This window comes from Ipomoea triloba, chromosome 11, assembly GCF_003576645.1.
Source record: "Ipomoea triloba cultivar NCNSP0323 chromosome 11, ASM357664v1".
Lineage (NCBI taxonomy): Eukaryota > Viridiplantae > Streptophyta > Magnoliopsida > Solanales > Convolvulaceae > Ipomoea > Ipomoea triloba.
Window position 1 is genome coordinate 2,447,551 of NC_044926.1, and position 24,422 is coordinate 2,471,972.

General features: G+C 37.6%; 3 protein-coding genes and 1 non-coding gene across 6 annotated transcripts; all 4 read right to left on the reverse strand.

The window, feature by feature from the left end:
• Positions 1-2,642: 2,642 nt before the first annotated feature.
• LOC115997099 (mannan endo-1,4-beta-mannosidase 2-like) lies at positions 2,643-6,841 on the reverse strand. 2 transcript variants are annotated; one of them, XM_031236584.1, is made up of 6 exons: positions 6,581-6,841; positions 5,726-6,453; positions 4,923-5,120; positions 4,431-4,553; positions 3,596-3,807; positions 2,643-3,336 (listed from the first exon to the last, which is right to left on the reverse strand). In XM_031236584.1, the coding sequence occupies exons 2-6, from the start codon at positions 6,107-6,109 to the stop codon at positions 2,928-2,930; spliced, it is 1,326 nt and encodes a 441-aa protein (XP_031092444.1). In that variant the 5' UTR covers positions 6,110-6,453; positions 6,581-6,841; the 3' UTR covers positions 2,643-2,927. The 2 variants fall into 2 exon arrangements, with proteins under 2 accessions (XP_031092444.1, XP_031092443.1); XM_031236583.1 differs by having other exon boundaries at positions 5,726-6,456.
• Positions 6,842-9,281: 2,440 nt separating this feature from the next.
• Positions 9,282-16,739, reverse strand: LOC115996590 (two pore calcium channel protein 1A-like). 2 transcript variants are annotated; one of them, XM_031235890.1, is made up of 24 exons: positions 16,426-16,739; positions 15,501-15,644; positions 15,260-15,367; positions 14,851-14,946; positions 14,629-14,753; positions 14,292-14,352; positions 13,882-14,048; positions 13,657-13,762; positions 13,399-13,476; positions 13,110-13,171; positions 12,712-12,784; positions 12,465-12,530; positions 12,206-12,349; positions 12,067-12,124; positions 11,826-11,933; positions 11,555-11,618; positions 11,170-11,338; positions 10,950-11,014; positions 10,660-10,750; positions 10,409-10,495; positions 10,143-10,223; positions 9,709-9,743; positions 9,497-9,581; positions 9,282-9,400 (listed from the first exon to the last, which is right to left on the reverse strand). In XM_031235890.1, exons 1-23 carry the CDS (start codon positions 16,561-16,563, stop codon positions 9,500-9,502), a joined length of 2,208 nt encoding a protein of 735 aa, XP_031091750.1. In that variant the 5' UTR covers positions 16,564-16,739; the 3' UTR covers positions 9,282-9,400; positions 9,497-9,499. The 2 variants fall into 2 exon arrangements, with proteins under 2 accessions (XP_031091750.1, XP_031091749.1); XM_031235889.1 differs by having other exon boundaries at positions 9,282-9,581; positions 16,426-16,738.
• Positions 16,740-17,555: 816 nt separating this feature from the next.
• On the reverse strand, positions 17,556-24,386 carry LOC115996589 (callose synthase 12). The gene is made up of 3 exons (XM_031235888.1): positions 18,890-24,386; positions 18,358-18,434; positions 17,556-18,018 (listed from the first exon to the last, which is right to left on the reverse strand). The coding sequence occupies exon 1, from the start codon at positions 24,226-24,228 to the stop codon at positions 18,895-18,897; it is 5,334 nt and encodes a 1,777-aa protein (XP_031091748.1). The 5' UTR covers positions 24,229-24,386; the 3' UTR covers positions 17,556-18,018; positions 18,358-18,434; positions 18,890-18,894.
• On the reverse strand, positions 21,180-21,260 carry LOC115997693. Its single transcript, XR_004093788.1, has one exon. It is a non-coding gene; the product is annotated as a small nucleolar RNA J33 (small nucleolar RNA).
• Positions 24,387-24,422: the final 36 nt, after the last annotated feature.

Below are 24,422 nucleotides of genomic sequence, written 5' to 3' on the forward strand. Positions count from 1 at the left end.
GGATATCCGCATGGTGGATTGAAATTGTCAACAAAAACATGATTCGTCTTGATGGAGAATGAAAAGATGTGTTCCATTTCAACTAATATTTTAAAGAATCCCTATCAATGAAAATTTTCTCGATTTTTTATGCCATTCATCTTATGTGGGTGAGACTTGAGAGAGACTATGGAAAAGGGAAAAAAAATCAAATCCTAATGCAAAATACTAGTTTTTCTTTTTTCAAAAAAAAAATTAGAAAAAACAATTCTAATGCGTTTCGTGTGTGGGCAACAGGTGTACATTTCACACACCAATGTCACAACAAAATTGGCATCTTTTTTTTTCCCCCTATTTTTGTTTTTTTCCCTTTATCTCTGTAAGGTGAGCTGACAGTTTTTCATGCATCGGCGTTACAACAAAACTAACTACGCTTTTCCTTTTTTTTTTTGTTGACCCCCCCCCCCCCCCCCCNTTTCCTTTTTTTTTTTGTTGACCCCCCCCCCCTCCCCCAAGTGATCTGACAATTGACACCCAAAAAAAATAAATAAATAAAATCTTAATGTAACATACTAGTTTTTTTTTTCATTACAAAAAAACTCAAATGCGATTCATATGTAGGCAACGAAAGGTGTGCATTTTACGCACCGACATCACAACAAAACTGACTGTTTTTTTTTTCTATTTTTTGTTTTTTTTTTTCTTTCTCTCTCCACACTTCCAACGTGACCTGACAACATTTTATGCACCAGTGTCACAACAGAACTGATTTTTTTTTTCATTTTTTTTTACTCTTTCTCTTTTCACCCCTCTAACGTGATTTGACAAAAATATCGTTTTGACACATTAAAAAAATCAAATCTAAATGTAACATACTAGCTTTTTTTCTATTTTTTAAAAATTTTATTTTGAGATTAGAAAAAACAACTCCAGTGCATTTCACGTGCGGGCAACTAACTTTTTTGGAGATTAGAAAAAACAACTCCAATGCGTTTCTGGTGTGGCAACAAAAGGTGTGCATTTCACCCACCACGTCACAACAAAACTGACTGATTTTTTCTTATTTATTGTTTTATTTTCTGTTTTCTCTCTACACCTCCAACGTGACCTGACAGCATTTGACGCACCCACATTACAACAAAACTGACTACTTTTTTCTTATTTCTTCTTTTTTCCTTTCTCTCTCCACTCCTCCAACGTGATCTAACAAAATATCATTTTGACACATAAAAAAATCAAATCTAAATGCAACATGCTAGTTTCCTTTTTTTTTTTTTTTTTTTTTTTGAGATTATAAAAAACAACTCTAGTGCGTTTCGCATGTGGGCTACGAGAGGTGTTCATTTTACGCACCGAGTCTACAATATAAGAGCAACCTCAATAATTGTAGTTTTTTTAGATGCTAATTAGGAGAGAGGGGATGGAGGGAAAAAAAATTGACAAAATATTTTTTAAGAATAATAAGCATATAGTTATGTGCCTATTAGGCATGAATATTGCATCACACGCGCATATCTGAGCTGCCTTTTCTCATTTTCTCTTTTTACATGGGCTCACAAAAAATCTTAATTTGCATTTAAAAAATTATATTAAAAAGAGTCTTCCCATTAGTGTAAAAAGTAAAAACCATAGTATGATTTTTTTCTTCCTTAAAAACTGACCAGAAAATCTTATTTGGGATGCTCAAAGTATAATTAATGGACTAAATTGTCATTTTCTCTTTTAAATATTTTATTCTCAATAGTATATAATAATAATAATAATAATTTGAAATTATAAATGTATAAAATCTTGACTAGACGTACAAGTTTTGATTATTGACTGGGCTTCGTATTTTATTTGATGAAAATGATTTAAAACTTTAGTGATGGACATAAAATTCTTAATTTTGACTTAGTCTACGTGAGGGTATATAATTTAAATTGGATTAGATTAATTTTAGTTGGCATAAAATATTTTATAAGAAATCTACTCCGTAATTTAATTTTCACAAATTAAATATTTTCTTACTAAGATATCGCCCTAGCATGAATGAACCATGAAAAACATTTGAAGAAATAAGTGAATAAAATGGAGAAGGAGAATAAATTAAAGTACCAAACATTAACAAAACAATCAGATTTTCATATGTTGTGTCATTTGATTATATATATATATATCATACATTCTGAAGATACTACAAACACAATTTCCAGAATCCCTACGCCATGATTTGAATTCAAATAATGCAGGAAAAAAATATTATAAAACCTTTGAATTTGTTACATATTTTTAAAAATTTTGTTTGTTGGGTATGAACATAATGAATTATTATGTTGACAATAGTGAATTACCCAAAATTAAGCATCAACTAATTCAAGATTACAATAATATACTACTATATTTAAATTAGAATAAAATTACACACAATTTTTTTTTTAGATGGCGAGAGTACGTAAACCTTGCTCATGTAAAATAATAATCCGCAAGCCACATAAAAGAGGTAAACCACACTAGGAAAATTCTGCTTGACTGAGAGAGCATTGACAAGAATCAAACTCATAACATTTTGATACGAGAGTGATGTTCTACCTATTCTACCATCCTTTCGAGATTGTATTTTGTATTATTAGCACTAATGTTGGTCGGCACAGTAGACTTTCCGATAATAAAAGAGTAATAGATTTCTTAATTGGTAATATTGCAAATTGAATATTATTGAATTGTAAGAAAAGGGTAGTAGTTTTACAGCTGCATTGTATGACAACTTGCCATGGGTGCATTCTGCACAAATCTGCAAATGCCAAATCTCCATGGTACAAAACAGTGGCCTATAACCTAGGACAAACCTCAACCTCAAAACACAAGCATAAACCAAAAACAAACTAACCAAATTTCTCTTTTACCTATATATAATGACAGTATGAACCTCTGATCATTTTCTGCCCTAAACAAACAAACTCACAAGATTATTGTGTCTTGAAACAGAAGCTTTTCAAATGTTCCTGCTGAGAAGGCAGCACGCCTTGAACTCTGGCAAGCCTACACGAGTGGTTGGTGATGAGATTATAGGTCGATGGCCTCTCCCAAGGAACGATGCCAAACTCGTCGTTGTACTCTTCCATCCTTTCCACGAGGAACTGCCAGAAGACGGACCCTGCTCCGGATTTGTTGTGTTTTGCAGACTTGTACATGATCTCGAGAATCAGCTTGAAGAATCTGTCGCGTTGGTATGGCTCAACTTCCTTGTTTTCGCCTGCCAATCCGAATTCGGTGAACATGATAGGCTTTTTCAGTACCCTCTCGCCATCTTCGATGTGAGATAGGATCCACTTCCTCGCAAACTTCAATTTGTCTTGAAAAGTTTGATTCTTAAACCTAGCATAAGAACCAAATTCTCGTGAACTCGTGTTTCAGAAGGCCAAAGGGAAAGGGGGAAAACGAAACAAATGTTTATTCCAAGCAATTATTATCATCAATTTCACGAGGGCAATGCATATACTGCACGTAAAAGGCGTTGTGCATCGGAAATGAAGAAACTATCAACAACAAAGTAACAGTCACGCTTTTCTAAAATTTCATATATCGGATTGGTAGCATATGCTCATTGTTACGAGGAAGGCAGTAATAAGCTCACCAATGATCCGGGTATACATGAACAGAGGCAAAATCTATGGTCGAGAGATTTGAATTCCGAATGAAGTCAGACCCGAGATCAGCAGCCCATAATTCTGGATTAATTTTCAATCTTTTGGGATCTTTTGGACCATAAAAGCCTTCAAGGCCCACGGTCAGCAGATGATTCCTGTCGATTGATTTCACAAAAGATGACATTTCTTCAATCCAGACCTGCAAATCTAGCACATACAATTAATTCGTATCCACGCAAAATGGCACAAGAAGAATAGTCTTTCTCGAAGATTTAATGAACTTGAACATGCAAAAACAATGAAATACACCCTCAAAGCTAAGGAAGAAACTTGTGTGCTAATAGACGCTAAAAAATAGACCAGAGCTAATTCAATGGAAGTCTAAAATTCCAGCATACAAAACTTTGTTTACATAATCACATGTTGAATTTCACAACCGAGTGGCCAGAGCTCAAAGGGAATAAGGGATGACAACTTTGGGGTTCTGTTTCCTTTTTCGGGGGTGGGGAGGAATATGTCAGATATGGACAGTGTAGTTGACACAGCAATTAGAATCATTTACAAAAAAAACTGCAAAACTGAATTTTCCAACCATCTAGTAACACTCTAATAGCTAGCGGGCAAATACTATAGGAGTGGAATCCTGTCCTATGGAGCACCACAAATTAAAATTTATTCCAATCACGATAGAACTCATCGTGCTACTGGGGTGTGGTTAATATAGTATGGCCCCAATTGTTCTGATTCAAAACTAGCGTAAAATTCAATCCAGATTCTCAAATCTCTCTTTTAATTGCAATGGGGATAGAGGCCAAAACTTACTTGGAGGGTGTCACCTGTAGGATCCGTCATGCACCTAGGTTCGTTAATCAATTCCCAGGCAAAGATCGTGGGATCATCCCTGTATTCGAGTCCAGTAACTGTGTTCTTCCTTGTAAGAACTGTCTGTGAACCAAAAAAAATGCATGAGAACAAGGCAATCCTCAACTCCTCATGTAGAAACATGCATTAATACAAGAAACGAGCGTATCTAAATATAAACAAAACTGTATGCATCCTAACCAACCCGGAATTGTTTTACAGTACGCAATCGTGACAAAGAGGTGATTGAGAAAAGAACCAAACAGCAAATATATATTAATATTAATTAGCAATTTATGGCGCTATATTACAAATAATAGGATGAGAGTTGACGGTGTAACAACATTTGATGCACACCTTATTAATTACTCTCGTACACAAAGAAAGAAGCTGAAACACGTATAGATGAAAGCAATTGAGAGAACAAGACAAATGAAAACACAAAAGGATTACCTTCACATAGTTCTTGAAATAACGTCGGATGTTCGGGTCATAGAAGAACGAATCATTGGAAGAGCTTAAACCAATACCTTCTTGCCACGCCCATTTGACATACTGAGTCTTTCCACCGTACGCTTTGAGATTATTAACCAAGCAGAGTATCAGCCTAATTCCATGTCTTCTGGCTTCCGCTATTACAAGGTCTAAGGCCTGCCATTAGTCATGTGTGCAGTAAGTGAAAAGTTCAAGTAGTGGAAAACAAATAGTACGTAATGTATAAAACTTGTGAAGCTTCTCTGAAATGCATATAATCCGGGACAACATTTCTGGAATATGTTATCTATCTGAGAACATTTTGGTAAGAGAAGCTGGCAGCTTGGTGTTTTGAGGATGAACAGAAATTGGAGGGATGAGAAATTAGCTTTACACTTCATGTTAATAACCCTCAACTCCTCAAGTTAGCTACATAGGACTTGGAAGTTATTCAAAGGACAAGATAAGCATGATAATTATTAAATATCACAATTCCTAAGAACTTGCCCACAAAAGGGAAAATCCCTCGCTCCGGGCCCCCACACCCCGGCCTGTCGGCAAATTGGTAACTCAGCAGCCCAATAGGTGAGAGAACCAGTCAACAATGAGCCCACCAAATTGAGTGTGACTCTCGGGGCTCAATTCTGTGTCATGCCCACATTCTGTCACCCAAGAACAAACTGAACTACTCGTGCAGGCTATAATTCCTAAGAACTGGTTAGAGTATTAAACTGAAAGACATAATAATAACAGGAAGGAATATTGAAAGCAAATCCTCTTACCCTAAACACTCTTTCATCAAATTTGCCAGGAGAAATCTGCAGAGCATTGTAAGCACCATCATTGAAGGCCCAAGTTCTGCACACAGTCAGACCCATCTTAGCAGCAGCTTGAAGCATGGTCCTAACCCTTGGTCTTCTACCCACATCCACAGCATGCTCCATAAACCAGTAAGAATTCCACCCATTAACATAGAACACTTGGCCATCAGCATAGAACTGAGTCCCATTCCTCTCCACAAAACTCAATTTTAAAGTCTCTTCAGGAGAACTCACCCACAAATCCCCAAAAGTCAAGTATATAAAAGCAAGAAATGCTGCAAACACAATAATGGGGTAAAACATCCCATTTCTTGCTAGCATTTTGCTTCTCCGTGATTTAACCATAAAATTGACATGTGGCAACCATAGGTACCAAGATGGTAACTTTAGAGCACCAAATCAAAGAAACTGATGCTTTCAAAACAAAAACAAAAAAACTGATCCAGATAGATTACCAAGACTGAGTCTTTTTACACCGGGTCTCTTTATCTTCCTAAAATGTAAGAATCCCAGATGAAAAAAACAGATTTTGAAGGACACCCAGATCTCCTTCCTCCAAATTGTACACTGTTCCAGCTTGAATAGAATCCAACCCTCAATGGAACCTCAAAAACCAAGCACCGACATCAAACTCGATACGGCTTTGCTGATCTTAGAAGTGGGGTAGGGGTACATTGGTGTGTCTGTGCCTTCTTGTGAAGGGAAAGAATCGAGAAATGGATGGATAGGATTATAGGAATGAAGATCAAGAGTTAGAACTTATAGAAGGCCAAAAAAAAAGGGAAAAAAACTCTGAGAAAAGCAGAAAAAGTATACCTAACGTGCAACCCAATCAGGAAAGCAGGTGAAATCCCACAATTAATAGTAGAAGATGAAAAAAGTGCGAAAGAATACACGTCGCGGTAGTTGGATCTGCAATCGCGATTTCTCTGTTCTTGAAAGAATTTTTGTTGTAACCAACAAAGTGCAGCGCCAAAACGGCACAGCCCACCCACTTCACGTGTATATATATGCAGATAACATTATTGGGTATCGCTGATTCGCTGTATCACATAAGTCATAACTGTAGGTTTCCATTTCTGGTTCAGCGGTTCTTATAATGACGCTCTAGTATTCATCCATTTTAGCGTTCACGTCAAAAGATTGTAAATAACGTTTTTTCTACACTCAATAGGGGTTTGAGTGCGAGTAACAACAAAGACTCGAGTGTGAATATAATATCACACAAGAAAACATTAATTTAAAAATGTGGGATTCATGCCCGGTGTGGTGGTTTACGAGTTGTTATATTAGAACAATAATATTTAGTATACGTCATTTAATAGCGGTTACAAATTTCCTCATCATTGAAAAAATGTGATGAGGTGAAGCATACTGTATAGGTCACGAATTCAAGTTCAAATTATGCATGCATTATAGTATATAATTTTGTCTAATTAAAACGTATCAGAGTAAATTCATACATGATTCTATGCTTGCGAAATTATACATTTTGATACTAATGAATTGTGTCTTTGTGTTTCTATGCTTGTAAAGTTATACATTGTGATGTAAAAAAGATACGGAGTATAAAACATAGCTAATATAGATTTATAAATATAAAGTTACTATGTTTAATATTTTTTTTTTTGAAAACTACTATGTTTAATATAAATGAACATATTATAATAATCATTAATCACATTTCAATTATTAGTTGTAATTATTACTTACATTATATTGCAATTTCATAATTTCTTTCATTTTTGATTTTCTAAAGCACTTAATGTGCAATGCATGATAACTTTTTGTAATTTATCCGACAGGTTGGGTAAAGAGAAAATTTAATGTTTATACTATCAAATGCAATACTAAATCATGAATAAAGTATTACATTTCATTTTAACCCGACTCGTTTTACAAATATTGATCTCATCCATGTGACCCATAAACTTATTTTAAGAACATAATTATTATTTTTTGAAAGCCAAATCAAAACTTGGTAGATTAAAACAAATGTGCAATAGAGTTTGGAAGGACAGACTCCCAATACAACGGAACTTCATGAGAGGTAGCCGTAGAAGCTAAGATGTGAGCCCTAGTATTACTAATTCTAGGAATGTAATGTACTGAACATGAAAGAAAAGAGGACATAATAGCCTTAAAGGCCTCAACTAAAAAACCAACGTATAAGTATATATCTGTGTGAGCTGAAACCAAAAGAGACCTTAACGTTAATATATCAAGCATTTATTTTCTCGCATTCATGTTTAAAAGGTTAATATATTAATTAATCACTTTTCAACGAATTTGGCTGGGGATTTGTCAACACTCACAAGCTTTTGCCTTTCGGACAGAAGAAAAATGGGATTTAGAATCTAAGCCAAAATTGTTTAATTTATGATTTGACTAGTCAATTATTTATTTTGTTTGAGCCGACAAAAGCAGGAAAATCTGCGCCACATATTGCGAAACCGGCAACGATGTGAACAACAATCATGGCGGATTTCGTGCGAGTGTCGACCAATGGTTGCAATCATTCATGGAGGAAGTCAAGATTCACCAATCACGATTACTACCTTTGTTTTGTGTAATAAAACACAAGCCCGCAAATCATACCACTAATAAGATTGTGTTACAAGTTTAATAAAAAACAAAATCGATAAAAATTAAATTCGTGATCATTACAAAAATTATGTGTTACTCACTTAATCACTTTTGGAGTTACCTTTGATGAACGGAAAATTGTAACAACATGAAAATTTTGAAAATATTGAAGTAACAATAGTAAATTACAATGTGTTTTTTATATCAAAATGATCTTGTATAGCTATAGACAATGTTGCAAAAAGCGCTAATCGGGCGCCCAGGACACCTAGGTGCCGCCTAGTCTGCCAAGTAATCTGAGTATATCGCATCCACTTTTTTTTTTTTTTACTTAGGACTGAGAGTTGTTAGACTATTATAATTCTCAAACTAGCCAACTGCATATGTTAGATGGTTAGTTGAGTACGTAACTAGAAGAATATAGAAGAGGAGCAACCGAGCAAGTAAAAAAAAAACCAGTTAGCTGAGTTGAGCGCCGACTTGGTAGAGTTGGGCATTGACTCAGCTGAGTTAGACGCCCAAAGCTGCCTAGAGCTAAAATCGCCTCCGCATAGTAGCGCCTAACACCTAGGCGGCCGACTATATCAATTTTTACGACACTGCATATATGTGCATTTTTTTTAAGTCAAATTTTACAAGCATGACCTAATTCAAATTCGATTAGTCTAACACTAATGTAGATATTAGAAATTGGATGCTACATGCAAAAAAATAAAATTAAAAAGAAAATAAAAACAAAAACAAAAACAATAGACCTTTTAATACCAAAATAGTGTGAAAGGAATCTAGGTTGTTTAAGCTTTAAACATAAAATCAAGTATATCGCTCAAATAAAACTTAGTCGAGACTCAACAAGATACAGATATAAGTTCGTAATATTTACCAAAAAAAAAACTGTTTTTTATTATATTTTTAGGTTTACATATGAAAATTACTTACCACCAAACATTTATTTATTTATTAAAAAAATCATATTGACAAATTTACATCAGAAAATAAGATGATTGACGTTTGGTTTATCCCTTTCGTATTCTTGAAGCAATGACAAAGCTGTAACACCCAAAAAAAAAACATTACTTTTGGTAAAGATTATATTGTCTTGACACTATTGTCGTCGTATGTAATGCCACAAATTAATCTGGAGACCTCTTATGAGGTGGAGCTTTCCGTTAGCTCAGAGCTGAGCATATGGTGGAGTAGCGCATCCACTCGCTGACTTCGTGTCTTTGCTCTGTAACAACACAAAGTAACAAAGTTAACGGCCCATAAAATAGTTAGTTTATCAGTCAATTTTAATTTATTTGATCACTATTAGCTGTTTGACTTGGTTAAAAAGTATGAGACAGGCATACGCATACCCAACCGTGCGTGGCCGGCGCTTTCCTGTTTCTTCCTGAAATTTTGGAAACAAAGACAATATCAACTTTGATTTAGAAATCAACATTTCATGATGCAGATGAAAGATTTGAGATGTTTTTTTCATGATGAACTAGTCTTGCCCACAAAGGCAAAATAACTCCCTTGCCCACGGGCCCTAACATCCTAATCCGACATAATAGTAGGGATAAATCACAGTGACTCAGCATCTCATTATGTGAGAAGGCCCATGTCTAGTGCCCATATTCAGTGTAACTTTCAACTGTGACTGCCAGAACTCAATCTTGTATCTTTGCCTGTAATCTATCACCCAGGAACTAACTGAGCTGTCCATGCAGGCATGATGAAATAGTCTACTTCTACTTAAACAAGCTTGAGATTCTAAAAAAGCTGTTCAAGGTTGTTTGATACTAACCCTTTCTTCTCCATCCTCAGACATTGCTGCAGTTTCCAGCTCCATCTCAACTTGGAATGCCTCCAAGACGAACGCTATGATCTGAAATTAAATCATTCCGAAACGAATTGTTATTTTGCTGAACGATTTGCATGCATACGTAAAATACTCGTGCAAAAACGACAGTTCCTCTTGACCGTCTGATTTTTCTTATCAGCCATCTATCTGGTGTAAGATTATGCAACTTTCATGGACTATTAGGTTCACAGAAAGTATATGGAACTTACCAAATTCAATAGCCACAATACAGATATGACATAAAAGCTGATAAAGTAGATGCAAGTCCACCAAGTCCCGGTTAAATCTATGTAACTCTGAAAGACAAACTGCATATTAGCAGCAATTCGAACCACATTTATGCTAGGAAAGGATAGGGTGATCATAAACGTCGCCTTAAAATCCTTATGCGTGATGAGAAACGTTAGTATACTTTGTTAAACAGATGAAAGAGAAGGGAAGATCGCCAAAACTACGGTACCTGCATCCAAAGTTGCCAGTTTCCCATCACCAATAAATTGAAAAGAGTCACCATTCCATTTGGGTAGTCGTTGAAGTTGAAAAGCAAGTAGCTTCTTGTGTCAAGTAAACAAAGCTAATGACGGGACATGAAGGTCTCGAGCATAATAAATACTGAAAAGAGAAATGGAAGTGCGTGAAGAGAGAAAGAGGTGTGTGTGTGTGTGTGTTTTGTCCAGCCCGAGTAATGTATACCACTCCAGAATTGACACGATATGCAGTTAAGGACTTCGCAATTGACAAAAAGGATACTCGCTATCAGCAAGATCAGTTTCCTTCAATTTGGAATTCCCAGAATTGACAAGCCCTCCAAAGATCTGCAGATAACTCAAACTTTCAGGATATACCTAACAGAATGATTAAAGAGGGAGAAACCGTTTTTCGGGGAGAAAAATTATAAGTTTTTATGTAAGAACAAGTTAAATGTTGGGACTATAAACGAGTTGCCAGTTATGGGTACAAAGAAGTATACCTGCAAGCCAAGAGAGCAATAGATGCATAAAATACAGAATACTGTCCCCAAGTATGGCATAAGGCTTGGTACGAGAGTCAAAAACGTGGCAACAAAGGCACGATAGCTTCGAACTTGCAACAAGAGCCTAATTAGCCGTAACATTCTTGCAATAAGAAGATACCGGATCCTGCAAAAAACACGAAGACAGCAGCCTTAAAAGTTACCTTGCCGGTATTACAAGCATTTAAAGACAAATGATTGATGTTTAACGAGATTTTCAACTTTTACTTGTTTTAGAGCATATGGTTCTAAATGGGTTTTGACTACTAAGTAGATCAAGTTGTCATTGAACGGTAAATGGTAACTTCAAGAACAGAAAAATGTGAAGTTAAAATATCTCTACCATTCTCCGTTTGATAGAAAGGTCAGCCCATTGGGAGCAGCAAAAGTAGCCGTTTCTCCTATAACTGCATAACGGCAATGCAATGGCAACGTTCCATATAAGTAAAACCAGCAATTTTGAAGAAAAATATGAACCGAAAGAATGATGCTTAAACCAGTACCATTGTGACAATTTACTGAATAGTATACCGATCCAGGCCACTTCATAATTCAAGTAAACACAATCCCGAGGAAGATATATATTTTTTTTTCTAAGGAAAGCCTTAACCTACCTATCACCCAAGTGATAACGAAATCAAAGCGGTTTTGGCCAATCCTCCAATAGTTCTCAAACCCGTATGTGTAGATTTTTAAAGCCATCTCAACCACGTAGAGCCAGCCTGTCGGGCAAAATATAGCAAGTCATGAGCCCTTCAAAGTAAAACGTATTTTTGTTACTTCAATTCACAGCTATAACGTGACAATATGCTGCAAGTAACGAGGCAGTCTTAACAACGAGAAAACAGGCCTTACCAAAGACAAACTCTATCTTCTGCCAAAAGGTTTGAGCTGAACTGTCTGCTATATCGAGCTAAAATGTATACGAAACATAGAAATGTGATGCATGTGTTATCAAACTTCAGGCTTTAAATGTATATGGGTTGGCTCATACCGTGCTCTCAATCACAACAGCAACAAAATTGATGACGAGAATGAACACTATTGTGTATTCGAACTTAGAGCTTCTTACAAAGTCCCGCAACTTCTCTGATGCCGGTGAATGGTAGATATTCGAATATCTCTCAAAACATGGTAGCTGTAACACAAAGTGAAAGGCAAATAAGTTAGAGGGTAAAAAAAAAAAAAGATTCTCAGTTTAGCAACATAAAAGGCTTTCAATATCATTTGTTAGCCTCAAAAGTCCAACTCACAGAATCCTCCTTCTGAAATTTTAGTGCAATCGCTTTGGTTAGATCTGAAAATTCATCCAAATCAATCTGCAGAGAAGAGTTATGAATTGCAAGATTGAAACACAATTGCCAACAAAGAAACAATGTCATATGTCAGACACTCATTCAAAGAAAATAAGTTTGGTGTAATTTCATCGACTCTCGAGTTTTGGCACCTTGAAAAAATAACAACAACAACAACAATAATAGTAATAACAAATGTTGGCACCTTGAAGTCACGGGTATCATCCAACTCATCAAATATTAGCTCAAAATCCTCTCTCGATATTTGTGGCAATGTCCTGAAGACATTAGAAAAGATAGCATGCTGAAACCCATAATATTCATGCAACAAGAAGTACAGTACGTGCATTAAAGATATGGAAAACAAGTGTAGCTAAATCTAAATAATAAACTTATGGAATTCTTAACGTGAAAAATGAGAATAAAGATATTCAAATTAGCTAGGGTATCATTCTTCACTGTTAAAATCAAATAGCTAGAATAAATGGAAAAAACTGTTGTTTTTCCATTGATACAACTATACAAGCATATACGAGTTCATTAATTTGATAGTTGGAATGAATGATTCAGTTCCTGTAAGGATGCATAGAAGGATGAGCATACCTGTAATTGTTCAGTTCCTCAAAAAGACTGATACATTGTTTTTTGTTGAGAAATCCAGAGTTCTAGGTCCCGAATAAAAAAGAAAAAAAGTATGAGTACCATAGAATTCACTTTCTTGGTAACCGATTACCAACAGAAGATTGAAATGTGTTAGTCACAATATCCCGCTATTAGTACATTTAGTGAAATTTATCACTAAATAGTTATGCAAAATCCCCTAGGTTGATATCATGTATATGAAGGAAAAAAAAAAAAAAAAAAAACACTAAATGAGCAACCAACCACTCACATCTTGATCAATCAAACTAAATGCTTTCTCCAATATCCTCAGCCTCGCGCGATCCTTATGAGCCACTTGTTTCACAAGCTACGACAAAGAAGGAAGATATATATATACATTATACACACAGGTAAAACATAATCCAGAAAACAGAACAAAGTTGGAGGAATACAGTAGATACACACTTAACCAGTATATAGCGAACAGTGAGAAATTAAATGCTTGCAAGGCAATTGGCACAGGAGAGGAACGTAACGAAGTTTATACCTCACACTTGAAGGAATCATATACAACAGCAAGTATCAAATTGGTGACAAAGTACACACCCAATAGCACGTATAGAACAAAAAACAGGCAATACCATCGTGACTCCCTAAAACAGACAAAATAGCAGAGAAATTTCAGTGTGAAAGTAAATAATTGGCTACTCCAAAGCTTGCAACAATGGAAAATTACTAGTTATATTTGTGCAAAATTGCTAAGGCAACTTACTTGTATGCAGCAATCCACACATCGGGGTTATTAGATGTAGTAAATAAAATAAACATTTGATACAATGTTTTGCCGTATGAAGTAAATACAGTCTTCCCCTGCAGGGTGTCCTCAAAGATGACAAATCCTAACCAGCTAGAGAACAGAAGAAACAGAAGTGACAGAACCTGCAAAGTAGAGGGCAGAGAGCTTGAAGAAAGCGTAAATGGAGAAAAAGAATCAATTGGTCTTTGAGTGCAACAAACAAGTTTAAGATGCTCTAGGTGAAAAATCAACTCAACTAAGTATAAATTGTAACGCAAGTATTTACGTGAATTGTAATTAGCTGAAACTTATGGGTTTCGAGTTTTTTACTATGTTCGATGTGGAACATCAAATTATTGATTGGAATGGTTTATATGTAGACGAACCATGACATTCAGATAGGTAAGAGACATTCCAGCAAGGATGTAGATGCTGTCCCTCAACTCCCTAGATTCAACAAAAATAAATTTAAGAATCAGACTAGTTAGCCAATATGGAAATCATACTAGACCGCAATTAACACAATAAAACATTGAATTCAATCAATTAATTAGTCTAACCTATGGCCTTAGAAAAACCCGTATGCTTTTCTCTTATTTTTCAATGTGGGACTCTTTAACATATACTAATAGACCATTATATTGGTCTGCTATTTTGGCAGCATATAATCGCCAATTGCGATGAAACTTGGCACATTCGACATCAATGTCTTACAGATCATACCTGATATTTAAAATGAAAAATGCAACCCGGAGATACGGTGCAACTCTGAATGGAAGATAATATACTCCAGCTAGAGCCAAAACGTATGCCACCAGATCCGCAATAAGAACTAACAACAATATGACCTAAGATTGAGGGGAAAATAGATATAGAAATTGAAATATTATCACAACACTAGAATAAGCCCCAAGCAAAAAAGGATTTAATAGTAGAACTGGCTACCTTCAGCCTATTGAAGACATTTTTCCAGTAGATCTGGAAACCTTCATATGATATTGGATACAAAACATGTGTCATGAGAATTACAAGAGTAACAACCTGCGAAGGTTAAAAGAGAGAAAGAGAGAGAGATCAGTTAAAGCAAAGCCAATTCCCAGTTAAAAATTTTCTAATATAATATAAGGTAACCAATATTATGAAAAAAGTAAATGATTTGTAATGTTAGATAAATTTTCTCATCTAAGTAAACAACTCTTATTTAGTATCTGAGTTACTCGATAATAATAGCAAATCTAATCTAAAGCCAGCATAATTACCCTTCCACCTATATTACCTTTAGCTCTCTACAAATCAGTGAAATAAATTCAAGATTCAAAATTGAAAATATATCGGCCATTTATTTGAACCTGACCTCATATATGAGTGATTCGGTGCCTGTCAAGTATGGCAGCTGCCCTAGAAAGTAGTACTCTCTGTCACTACAAGAATGCGACGACTGCTTGGAACACCACAACGGTTTCTGGAATTAAGTCAACAACAACATAGATAAGTCAAGAAACTTGCACTCAAACAATAAACAGAGTTCCAGGAAGTCCTTGTTTTTTTGCATGCAACAGATGAAGATAAAGAACCAGATAAGAAACTGTACATACCTCGAGGAAGTTCAAGACAATTAAAGCGAAATAATTTAGGGACCACAGTAAATCAAAATTTGTAAAAATGAAGTATAGCTTTGCAGAACTTGAAAAGTTTGGTTGCTCAAGAATTTCCTCAGGTATACCAACTCCATCTTCAGCCTGGAAAGAAAGATCAATGTTTTATTCACCAGCATAATCTTCAACTTTATTAACATTTACCCATTTGCAAACTTCTCAGGAAGGAAGTACCATTTTTAGCTTAACTAGTCAAGCCTTAGGAATGATAAACACACACTGTACCAAACTACCAGTTTGATCTATTTTCATGTTTTACTACTTTCACCATAGCTGAATATGGCCTGCCATTTCTGGTCGATAGATTGTAGGTAAGGACACATGATCAAGCCTGTCGAAGTGTGGGAGTTACACACTTACACCCAATGTGGTGGGCAGAACTCCAGCTGAGACACCTAAATTGTGAGCAAGGACACAAGATCAAGCCCGATAGGCTATAGCCACAGTGTGGCAGTTACACCTAATGTGGTGAGATGTGATTTACCCTCTACTATTATGTCGAATTGGGGTGACAATGTGGCAGTTACACCTAATGTGGTGAGGCCTGATTTACCACTCTACTATTCTGTCGAACCGGGGTGTGGGGCGAGGGAATTTTGCCTTTTGGGCAAGCATAGCTGAATATGAATAGAAGTCGACTTTACTTTACTTTACTTTCACCACCCACCAGCATGATCTTCAAGTTCATAACTCTACCATCTACCCATTTCCTAGTTACTTACAAAAAAAAAAAAAAGAAGCAAAATTCACTTCACAAACTGTTCTCTTCCTTGCAGAATTTCAAAATCCAGAGACGACCTTCCAAAGAAGCTCAAAAAGCAACAAAAAGAGTAGAGCTTAGGGAGAATAGACGAAACGAACGTACAAGATCAACAAGAGCAGCGGCCTTCTGGTAAGCCGAGCCGTACACAATAGCATCGGAGCGACGATTGAAGCCGCCTCTCCGGTAGAGCCAACGTGCAGTGGAACCGCCGCCCTCTTCACCCAGCAGAGCCGCCTCCATCTTCCTCTCAACTCTGAAACTCAACGGTTTCTTCCCCAGCTAGGAAACAAAGTAGCTGCAGTGCTTATCAGCAGCAAGTAATGCCAAACAACAATCATTTAGGCCAGAAATATAAAATCATCTTCAGCTGGCCCAACGTGAACACTGCAGAATCGACGTGGGAGTTGATGCAGATGTTCAAATCATTATTTAATTCTTGATAAGAATTACATTGAAAATTCGATTTCTGGTCTTTCTTCTTAAATTTCATCTTGTACCCAACTGAGTGGAGCAAAATTCTTGTTTAAAGAAATTTTAATGATTATAAAAATTCAATTTTTATGTCAACACTCGTTTATTATAGAATTTGAATTCGAGTTATATCAATGTTGTTTTTGATCGAGTTCATTACACAATTATTATTTTTTTAGTGTAATTGGTTATAAATCAAAAGAGGTGGAAATTGTAAATCCTTGTTAAAATATTGAATTAGTTAATCCTTGCAAGCTTGCACATGGCAGCGACATGGCCATGTTTGAAAAGGAATGAAGAACAACTCAGCGACCAGAAGGAGAATGGCCTGGTAACATGCCACAATTAAATACAATAAAAATAAAATTTTAAGATCAGGATTTATAATATTAATACCTAATCCACTAAAACTTAGAAAATGAAAGGTTTCGTGCATTCAATAATTTTACTATACACTACAGTGCTCCTTGTATATATACAATCCAATAATATCACATAATGTGAAATGATAGATACTAACACATTATAGTGATGTTTGACGGGTCCATGCAGACAAATATAAATCACAGTTTACTATTCAAAAACAAATCGAACTGACTATGCAGACAAATATAGTTTTTCTTTGCTTCATAATAATATCAAATGAGGATATTTTGAAATCGTGAAATAAAAAATAAAAAAATAAATAATAAATACTCGATAAATAATATCAAATGAGGATATTATTCGAGTCTGTCATGTCAAGATGGATGTACAAATGGTGGAAATTAAAGTCAACTCAGAAGGGGCAAAACAACTACACAAGTGAGAAGATGTGAGGCAGAAGGACCACACAAGACAAATAATTGAACTGCCAACAAATGGATAATGAGACAACATTCACAGTAGGATTTCTGAAGAAACAATGAACAACAAGATGGCATACTATGTTCACTCAGAGACCAAACCAATGTTGAAATGAAGAGCTATACCACACAAAAACTGGGGTTTACACAAAAGCTATTACACATCGAATAATAATTACAGTGGTCAGAGAAGACGAAGGCGGGAAGGTCAGATGAAACGCCCTCCCCCCTCCTCATTCCATAAACAAAACCGGACTGGTAATTGGTTGATTGCAGCAGAATATCTATTCGCCTCTATGGTAAAGCCTCTACAAAATGGAAAATGTAATCTAGCCTCTTTGTTTTGTACTGTATCTACTTCCTCGAGCATACCCAAAGCCTGCATTCACCATAGAGCAATCTTAAAACCGGGTTGAAACAGGAAACTTTTAAATAACTGAATTCTCTTTCCTATGAACAAAAGGAAAATCCAAAACGCCATATAAAAGTTAGCCCTCAAGGTGTCAGGCACACATTGCGATAATGGTATTGCTTGTGCAGAAAGAGCCAATTTTTTTTTTGTTTTTACTTTATTTTTAATGTACTATCCCTCAAGCTAATAGATACACCGCAATTAAATACCCAGCACACTTTGATTTTGCACCGACAAGTTTGAGTGAAAATAAGTTTAGTTTAATTGTAAAAAACAATAATAAATAAAAGGCTGTTCATATCACACCTTGATTGTTATCAGAACATGTACTGGAGGGTGGTAGTCCATTAGTCCACAGAGCAATCCTTTCACGTATTGGGAGTCTATTGAATATAGAGACAAAAAGAATTGTGGTTAGAGAAGAAAACACTTTCAGCAATCAAGGGAAGTAAGGAATAGATTTAAATATTTAAAAGAAACATAAATAATGAAAATAATAATGGCAATAAAGAAAAAGAAATCTAATGACATAGATGTACTTTGTAGGGTAAACTTTCGGAACAAGAATAACTCAAAAAAAAAAAAAAAAAAAAAGGATATTTGAACAGGATGTATATTGGACCAAAGAATGTATGGTAAGCCAGCTTTCAGAAGTCTAAACAGGAAAAATTAAATAAAAAATAAACGCAGAAGAGAAATGTTTTTTTAGCAGAACATAGAAAGCATTCCACATGGTGGATATATACAGCTTGTGCTAGACCTAAAGAGTGTTTGACTTTGACAAGGTCTACAAAAACAAGTAAATCGAGTAACGAATGGGAAAAAGTTCACATTATACCTCAATCAGACATCACGCTTTGTTTTTTTTGCCCCGGTCACAATCTGGAATATCCGCAGGCCTCTACTGAAAGCATCATTGAATAGGATCCTTGTCTGCATGGGTTGGAATCCAGGCAACCAGGATAATAGTGCCACGGGTATCAAGACAATCACTCCAATCATGATTTCATACAGTCGAGCCACAGCAACAACTGTCCCCCAGATAAAAGTGTTTTGCAAAAGGGGACGTAGCACTTGCGCAAATGAGAGGAGACCCCAACCAGTGGGAACAAAAGCCAGCAGGCTAGTGAATAGATCGATAAATTTGAAATCTGTGAACTGGAGCAGTGCAATTATCAGAATTATGAAAAGAATTATAACTAGGAACTGAACCAGGCGATAATATATGTGCTCCTTTGCAGCATACTTATCCCGAGCATAAGCTATAATGGTGTAAATCCCAAGAGCTACCACCACATAAATCCAGGAAAGCAAGTAAACTGCAATGCTCTTGCTGTCAGCAGCAATGCCTAGCTGATAAACAATTCCATACTGGAAAAAGAAGAAACGGAGGTCTAAAATTATTTCCAGTATCTTCCCCCAAAGCCCAGTTGTCCTTAAATGATCCTGTTCTTCATCCCACCATTTTTCCCAACTTTGTTCAGCTTTTGCAAAAACACCACCCCGGTACCATATCCAGCTCATAAACTCATCAAAATCATACACTGTCTTCAACCAATCAAATCCAGAAGGATTAAACACAAAGGGCGCCAAGATCCATGACACCACCAAGAACCAACTTGAGATGGTCAATGCTATGTATGTAAAAGTTCTGGTAGCTACAGGGCTGTATGAGGCATATATTGTAAGTATGAGCCCAAGTTCAATTGCCTTGGTAAAGTGGCTACGAGCATAAAGCCTATAATTTTCAGCAAAACCCTTGTGTTGTACCACAAAGCCACGTCCAGTTGCCCGGTACTTGGCACCACCATGAAGAATAGTTCGGCCAAAATAGTGGGCACGCGTTCCCATTGAGAAAGTGTAAAATACAGAAGAAAGTTGGAGTTGCATTGTTATAAATTCCCAAATAGAAGTAAGAAAACCATGCTCAAGAGAATTCTCCACAATCATTGGTAAAGCAGTGAATAGACCCAGCTGAATGATGAACTGTTGGTTCAAAATTGTACCGAGTGCTTTGTTGTCATTGGTACCACTGTCAGCAATAGAGTCCTCAAGCCCGCTAAGAGCCAGGTAGAGTCTTCCCCATAAGAATGCAAAAACTGTAAGAACAATCATCATTGTGTTGAAATAAAACCCAACAGTTGTATAAAAAAATGAGAGCATTCTGAAGAAGTCAAGCCTATGGCCCAACCTATAGACATCCCTACTCAGAACTTGCTCGCCATTCCCACTGGCAACCTTGGCTTCAAACATAGCTATTTGATTCAGTCCAACATCCCTTCCCTTGCCAACTTGGATGTATTCATGGTGGGTAACATTCCCACCTCGCAATGTGCAGTTAAAGCCGGCAAAAATATCTTCACTAATGTTGATCACTCTAGATGCTTTGCTAATCCCTCCCCGAGTCAAAAACCAAAACCTGTCAAACACATCTGGGTGCCCATAGTGCATTCGGATTTTCAGAGGGTTAGCTAAGACACGTTGACCCAGAGTGACAAAACTCATTTCTTGAGCTGACATGAACCAAGCGAGGGATGAGACTGAACCAGTAAAAATATGTTCCCTAACTCCCAAAATTTTTGGCTTGCGGATTCCATAGTAATGCTTGAATTCCTCCAACAGATTCCTCATTTTCAGTGCCTCCTCAAAGTAATTATCTTGGTTCATATCAATTGTCTGGACTGCATCTCCCCGAGTGAAAATAAGAGCATGATTCTGATTTTCAGGCTTTCCCTCCCCAAGCTTCAATGGACCAGGCAACTTGACTCGATAGATCTCCACTTCCTTCTTCAGTTTTTGGTCGTACTTCACTAGCACAGAATAATACTCTTTCTCATCCCTTCCTCTTACAACCTCATCAACATAAGCAACACGAAGAGCTTCATTGTTTTCCATCAGCTTCAAGATGTCTTCAGCGTGGGGATCCCTTTTGGCCTTCTGAGTACCATAAATCTGACAGGCAACCACATAAGTGAATTTCATTAAAGAAGTCCCATATTCATGACCTTTAAACAACAAGCTCACAGAACTATCAGCTCTGCTCAAACTTCTAGATGATGGTGCCCTTTCTGAGCTCAAACCATCAGGTCCCTCACTACGCCTCATAGAAGCAAGCTCGCGTGATCCTTCCTTTATGTCCACCTCAGCAGCTGAATCCAAAAAAGCCAGCATGTTAAGAGCTCGGTAATAATACATCATTCCTCTCACTGTTCGTGCAAGAGTCTGGCCTCTGTATGATGCCCAAAGCCTAAGATCTTTAAGCCTTTCTGTCCACAACTCTCTTATCTCATTAGTCATTCCTTCTCGTCGCATTCGCTCCAAGAAATTCTCCCACTCATCAGCATAGATCGTCTGCAAGTAATAGAGTATGGAAATACCATCTTCGTTTTCAGTTCGAAGTTGTTCCTTACTGTACAACACTTCTTCATTGTAGTATGGGGTCAAAACACTGAAAGCTCTCATTTTCTCAACATGAGGAGCATGTGGCATGTTCATAAAAAGAGAGTTGCTAAAGAAGGCAAGTCGACGTCTTGCCTCAAGATTTCTTGGAATGTTACTCATAGAGTCACGAGAAGTAAGAATAGTGTGTAAGCGCCGAGCTTGCCGATAAAAGATCTCATTGTTAGGATCAGGAAACACAACTGCATTCTGAAAAAGCAATTTATCCCCAGAAGTCCGAGGTGCAAGACCATCCTCTCGTAACTGATCTGCAGTCATCTTCTCCTTGAGAAAATCCCGGGTTGCAATCTCATACAGGGCCTGTAGAACATTCACCACTTTGTCAATGTCCCTTTTAGGATTGAGACTTAGATTGAGAAGAATGGTCAATTTGTCACATATTTTGGGAAGTGCAGTCAGGTTGTAGTATTTTGTGAACTTTTCCAGTTTAACCCATTCATCAATTTGCTGGAAGAAAGTGCTGAGAATGGAGTGTTCCTCACTATTTAATGTGACAATCTCCAGTAACAAGTGTCTAGTACATTCATAAGCTTCAATAACTGCGCACCGCCTGTATTCGCTCTTGCTAATCTTAGACCAGAGCCAATGGTCAGGAGCATCTACCAACTCTTTTGCCTGACTAAGAGCAAGCAAAAGCTCATTGCAAAGCAGTAAACATGGCCAACGTATCACTCTAACATCCCAGGTGTTCTGGGGCAGCTCCAACAGCTCAACCTCATGATCACTGATGATATCTTCTTCTCTAAATGTCAAAATTATCTCATTCCATATCAATGCAAATTTGTTAGCCTCTACCTGGCTGGACTCAAGCTTTTTAAATGGCCGACCAAATCCGTATCTGAGTTTCAAGCGGTGAATGGCATCCTTGATCCTGCTCTTAAATGTTCCATGAGTATTCAGTAACTGCTCCTCTGGCATCAGATTGAACTGAATGGCACTTGCAAAGAACTGGAACCTCAACCTCAGCTGTTGCATATTCCGAATCTCACCCAAGTGGTCAAATAACCCAACTGCCGCACCAGTAAAGGAAGAGTAGATAGCATACCATATCTGTATATCCATAAGGTAGATCAGAACTACAGGAAGCCAAAGCAACCCTACAGCAAACCTATTGCTGTTGCCAAAAAATTGATGCCATTCATATGTATCGATCTTAAGACGTAACAGTGTCTTTGTTGGAGCAATCATTGGTTTAATCTGTAAAAAGTAACTGAAAGTAAACTTAGTAACAAGCACAAGCACCCAGAACAGGCTATACTTTATATTATCAACAAGCCCTTCCCTAAGTCCACGACCCACAAATGTCCGGCTCTGGAACCACCACAGCAGCAAGTGAAATATCTTCCAGTTAGTGTTCTCAAGAAAATTCCGAACCCAGGGCAGAATAAAGAAGGCTAAAGCCAAAATCTCAGGGGCAAGGAAAACCAAGGAGACCTCAAGGAAATTCACCACCCTCCTGTTAGCCTCGCCTGACCAACCCCGATCATTATTCCGCTGGGTCCAGATCCTGCCATAGAACACACCAAAAACCACAATCCATCCAGCTGAAACGATGGCCTTCAACACCATTCTCACACCATGCCATGGTGTCTCTCTTGAAACCAGTCTATACTGCATCCCCATATCAAGCAATGACTGCAAGAACCTCATCCCACTCCATGTGAAGAACACAGTCAGAACCTTCACTTGCACCTCTCTACTCTTCAAAGCTTGCCATGGATACTCCTTTCCCTCCCAAGCCACAATAATTGCAGCCTGGAGGAACAGAGCAAGCATGATCCACAACTTATCAAAGCTCCTAAACAAATTCCAAAAGGATCTCTGCTCCACAAACCCTGTCTTCCCTACCTTCTTCCCCTTATCTGTGGTCACAAAAAAGGTGCTACCAATATCAATCGGCCACTTCAACTTCTCAAAGCACCTCTTAGTCCAGAAATACTCATTTATATCATCATAGTTCCTCCAAGCAGAGTGTGGAGCAGTGCCATTTCTACTATTCTCAACCTCAGCTCGTATTGTCTCATAAATCGGCTTCACAATTCGATTCAGATACGCATTCTCACCCGAAATCGAGGGCAAAAACGGACTGCCGGTGTTCTCATCGATGTAATCCTCCAAAATTTTATTCAATTCCATGGCCATGTTATGAAAAATATAGCTAATACACTCAGGAACAAACCGGATATTAGCGGACTCACCCCAGATAAGTAGGTAGAGCGACACATAAAGGAGCTCGCGGCGGTTATCGGAGGCGGAATTGTGTCGTTCGGAGAGCCAAACGTTAGATTTAAGTCCGAGGAAAGAGCACCAGGAGGTATAGTTCCTGAGGAGCTGCCGGCGGAAGCGGCGCAGAACCCCAGGGTCGAGACAATCGATGTTGTCGGGGGGCGGAGTGAGCCGCATCTGAGCATTAGCGAGGTGCAGAACGAGATGCTCCCTCTGGTTTCGAACACTGGAAGCCTGGAAGCCGAAGAAGAGCGCGAGCCAGTCGAGGAGATCATACTCCGGCCTCCACGGACAGAACGGCGGCTTCCGCAGCTCGCCGACTGAGCGCAGAGCCGCCGCCGCGGCTCGCACCTCCGGGAAGCGGAGAGACGGGTGGTCCGCCAAGAGATTGTGGATCGGAATGATATTGTAGGGCTGCTCATCCTCTCCGAGAGGATGAGGTCGCTGCTGTCTTTGCTGCGCCGGCGGCGGGGGGCGTTGGCGGTTACTCATTGTAGCATTTGCAGAGATCTAGCAATGGCGGTATAGGGTAGTGGTATTTCAGAGGTTTTGGGTGGTTTTAGGGCGGAGAGAAGAAGGGGATGGGAACTGGGAAAGTGGCGGAAGCGCGTGAGATTAGATTTTGAAAAGGGCAGAAACGTTGGGACTAAGGTGTAAAAACCATGTCCATTTCTAACGGTCAAAGG

What these genes read in the sequence shown, in the direction of transcription:
- LOC115997099 (XM_031236584.1), bottom strand. Translation starts at nt 6,109, where the DNA reads ATGGTTAAATCACGGAGAAGCAAAATGCTAGCAAGAAATGGGATGTTT. An exon ending in ATTTCAAGAACTATGTGAAG is followed by an intron (nt 4,554 to 4,922) that starts GTAATCCTTTTG and finishes TTTGGTTCACAG; the next exon opens with ACAGTTCTTACAAGGAAGAA. An exon ending in CTACAGGTGACACCCTCCAA is followed by an intron (nt 3,808 to 4,430) that starts GTAAGTTTTGGC and finishes CTAGATTTGCAG; the next exon opens with GTCTGGATTGAAGAAATGTC.
- LOC115996590 (XM_031235890.1), bottom strand. Translation starts at nt 16,563, where the DNA reads ATGGAGGCGGCTCTGCTGGGTGAAGAGGGCGGCGGTTCCACTGCACGT. An exon ending in ATGATTCCTTCAAGTGTGAG is followed by an intron (nt 13,477 to 13,656) that starts GTATAAACTTCG and finishes TCTTTGTCGTAG; the next exon opens with CTTGTGAAACAAGTGGCTCA. An exon ending in TATTGTGGCTATTGAATTTG is followed by an intron (nt 10,224 to 10,408) that starts GTAAGTTCCATA and finishes ATTTAATTTCAG; the next exon opens with ATCATAGCGTTCGTCTTGGA.
- LOC115996589 (XM_031235888.1), bottom strand. Translation starts at nt 24,228, where the DNA reads ATGAGTAACCGCCAACGCCCCCCGCCGCCGGCGCAGCAAAGACAGCAG.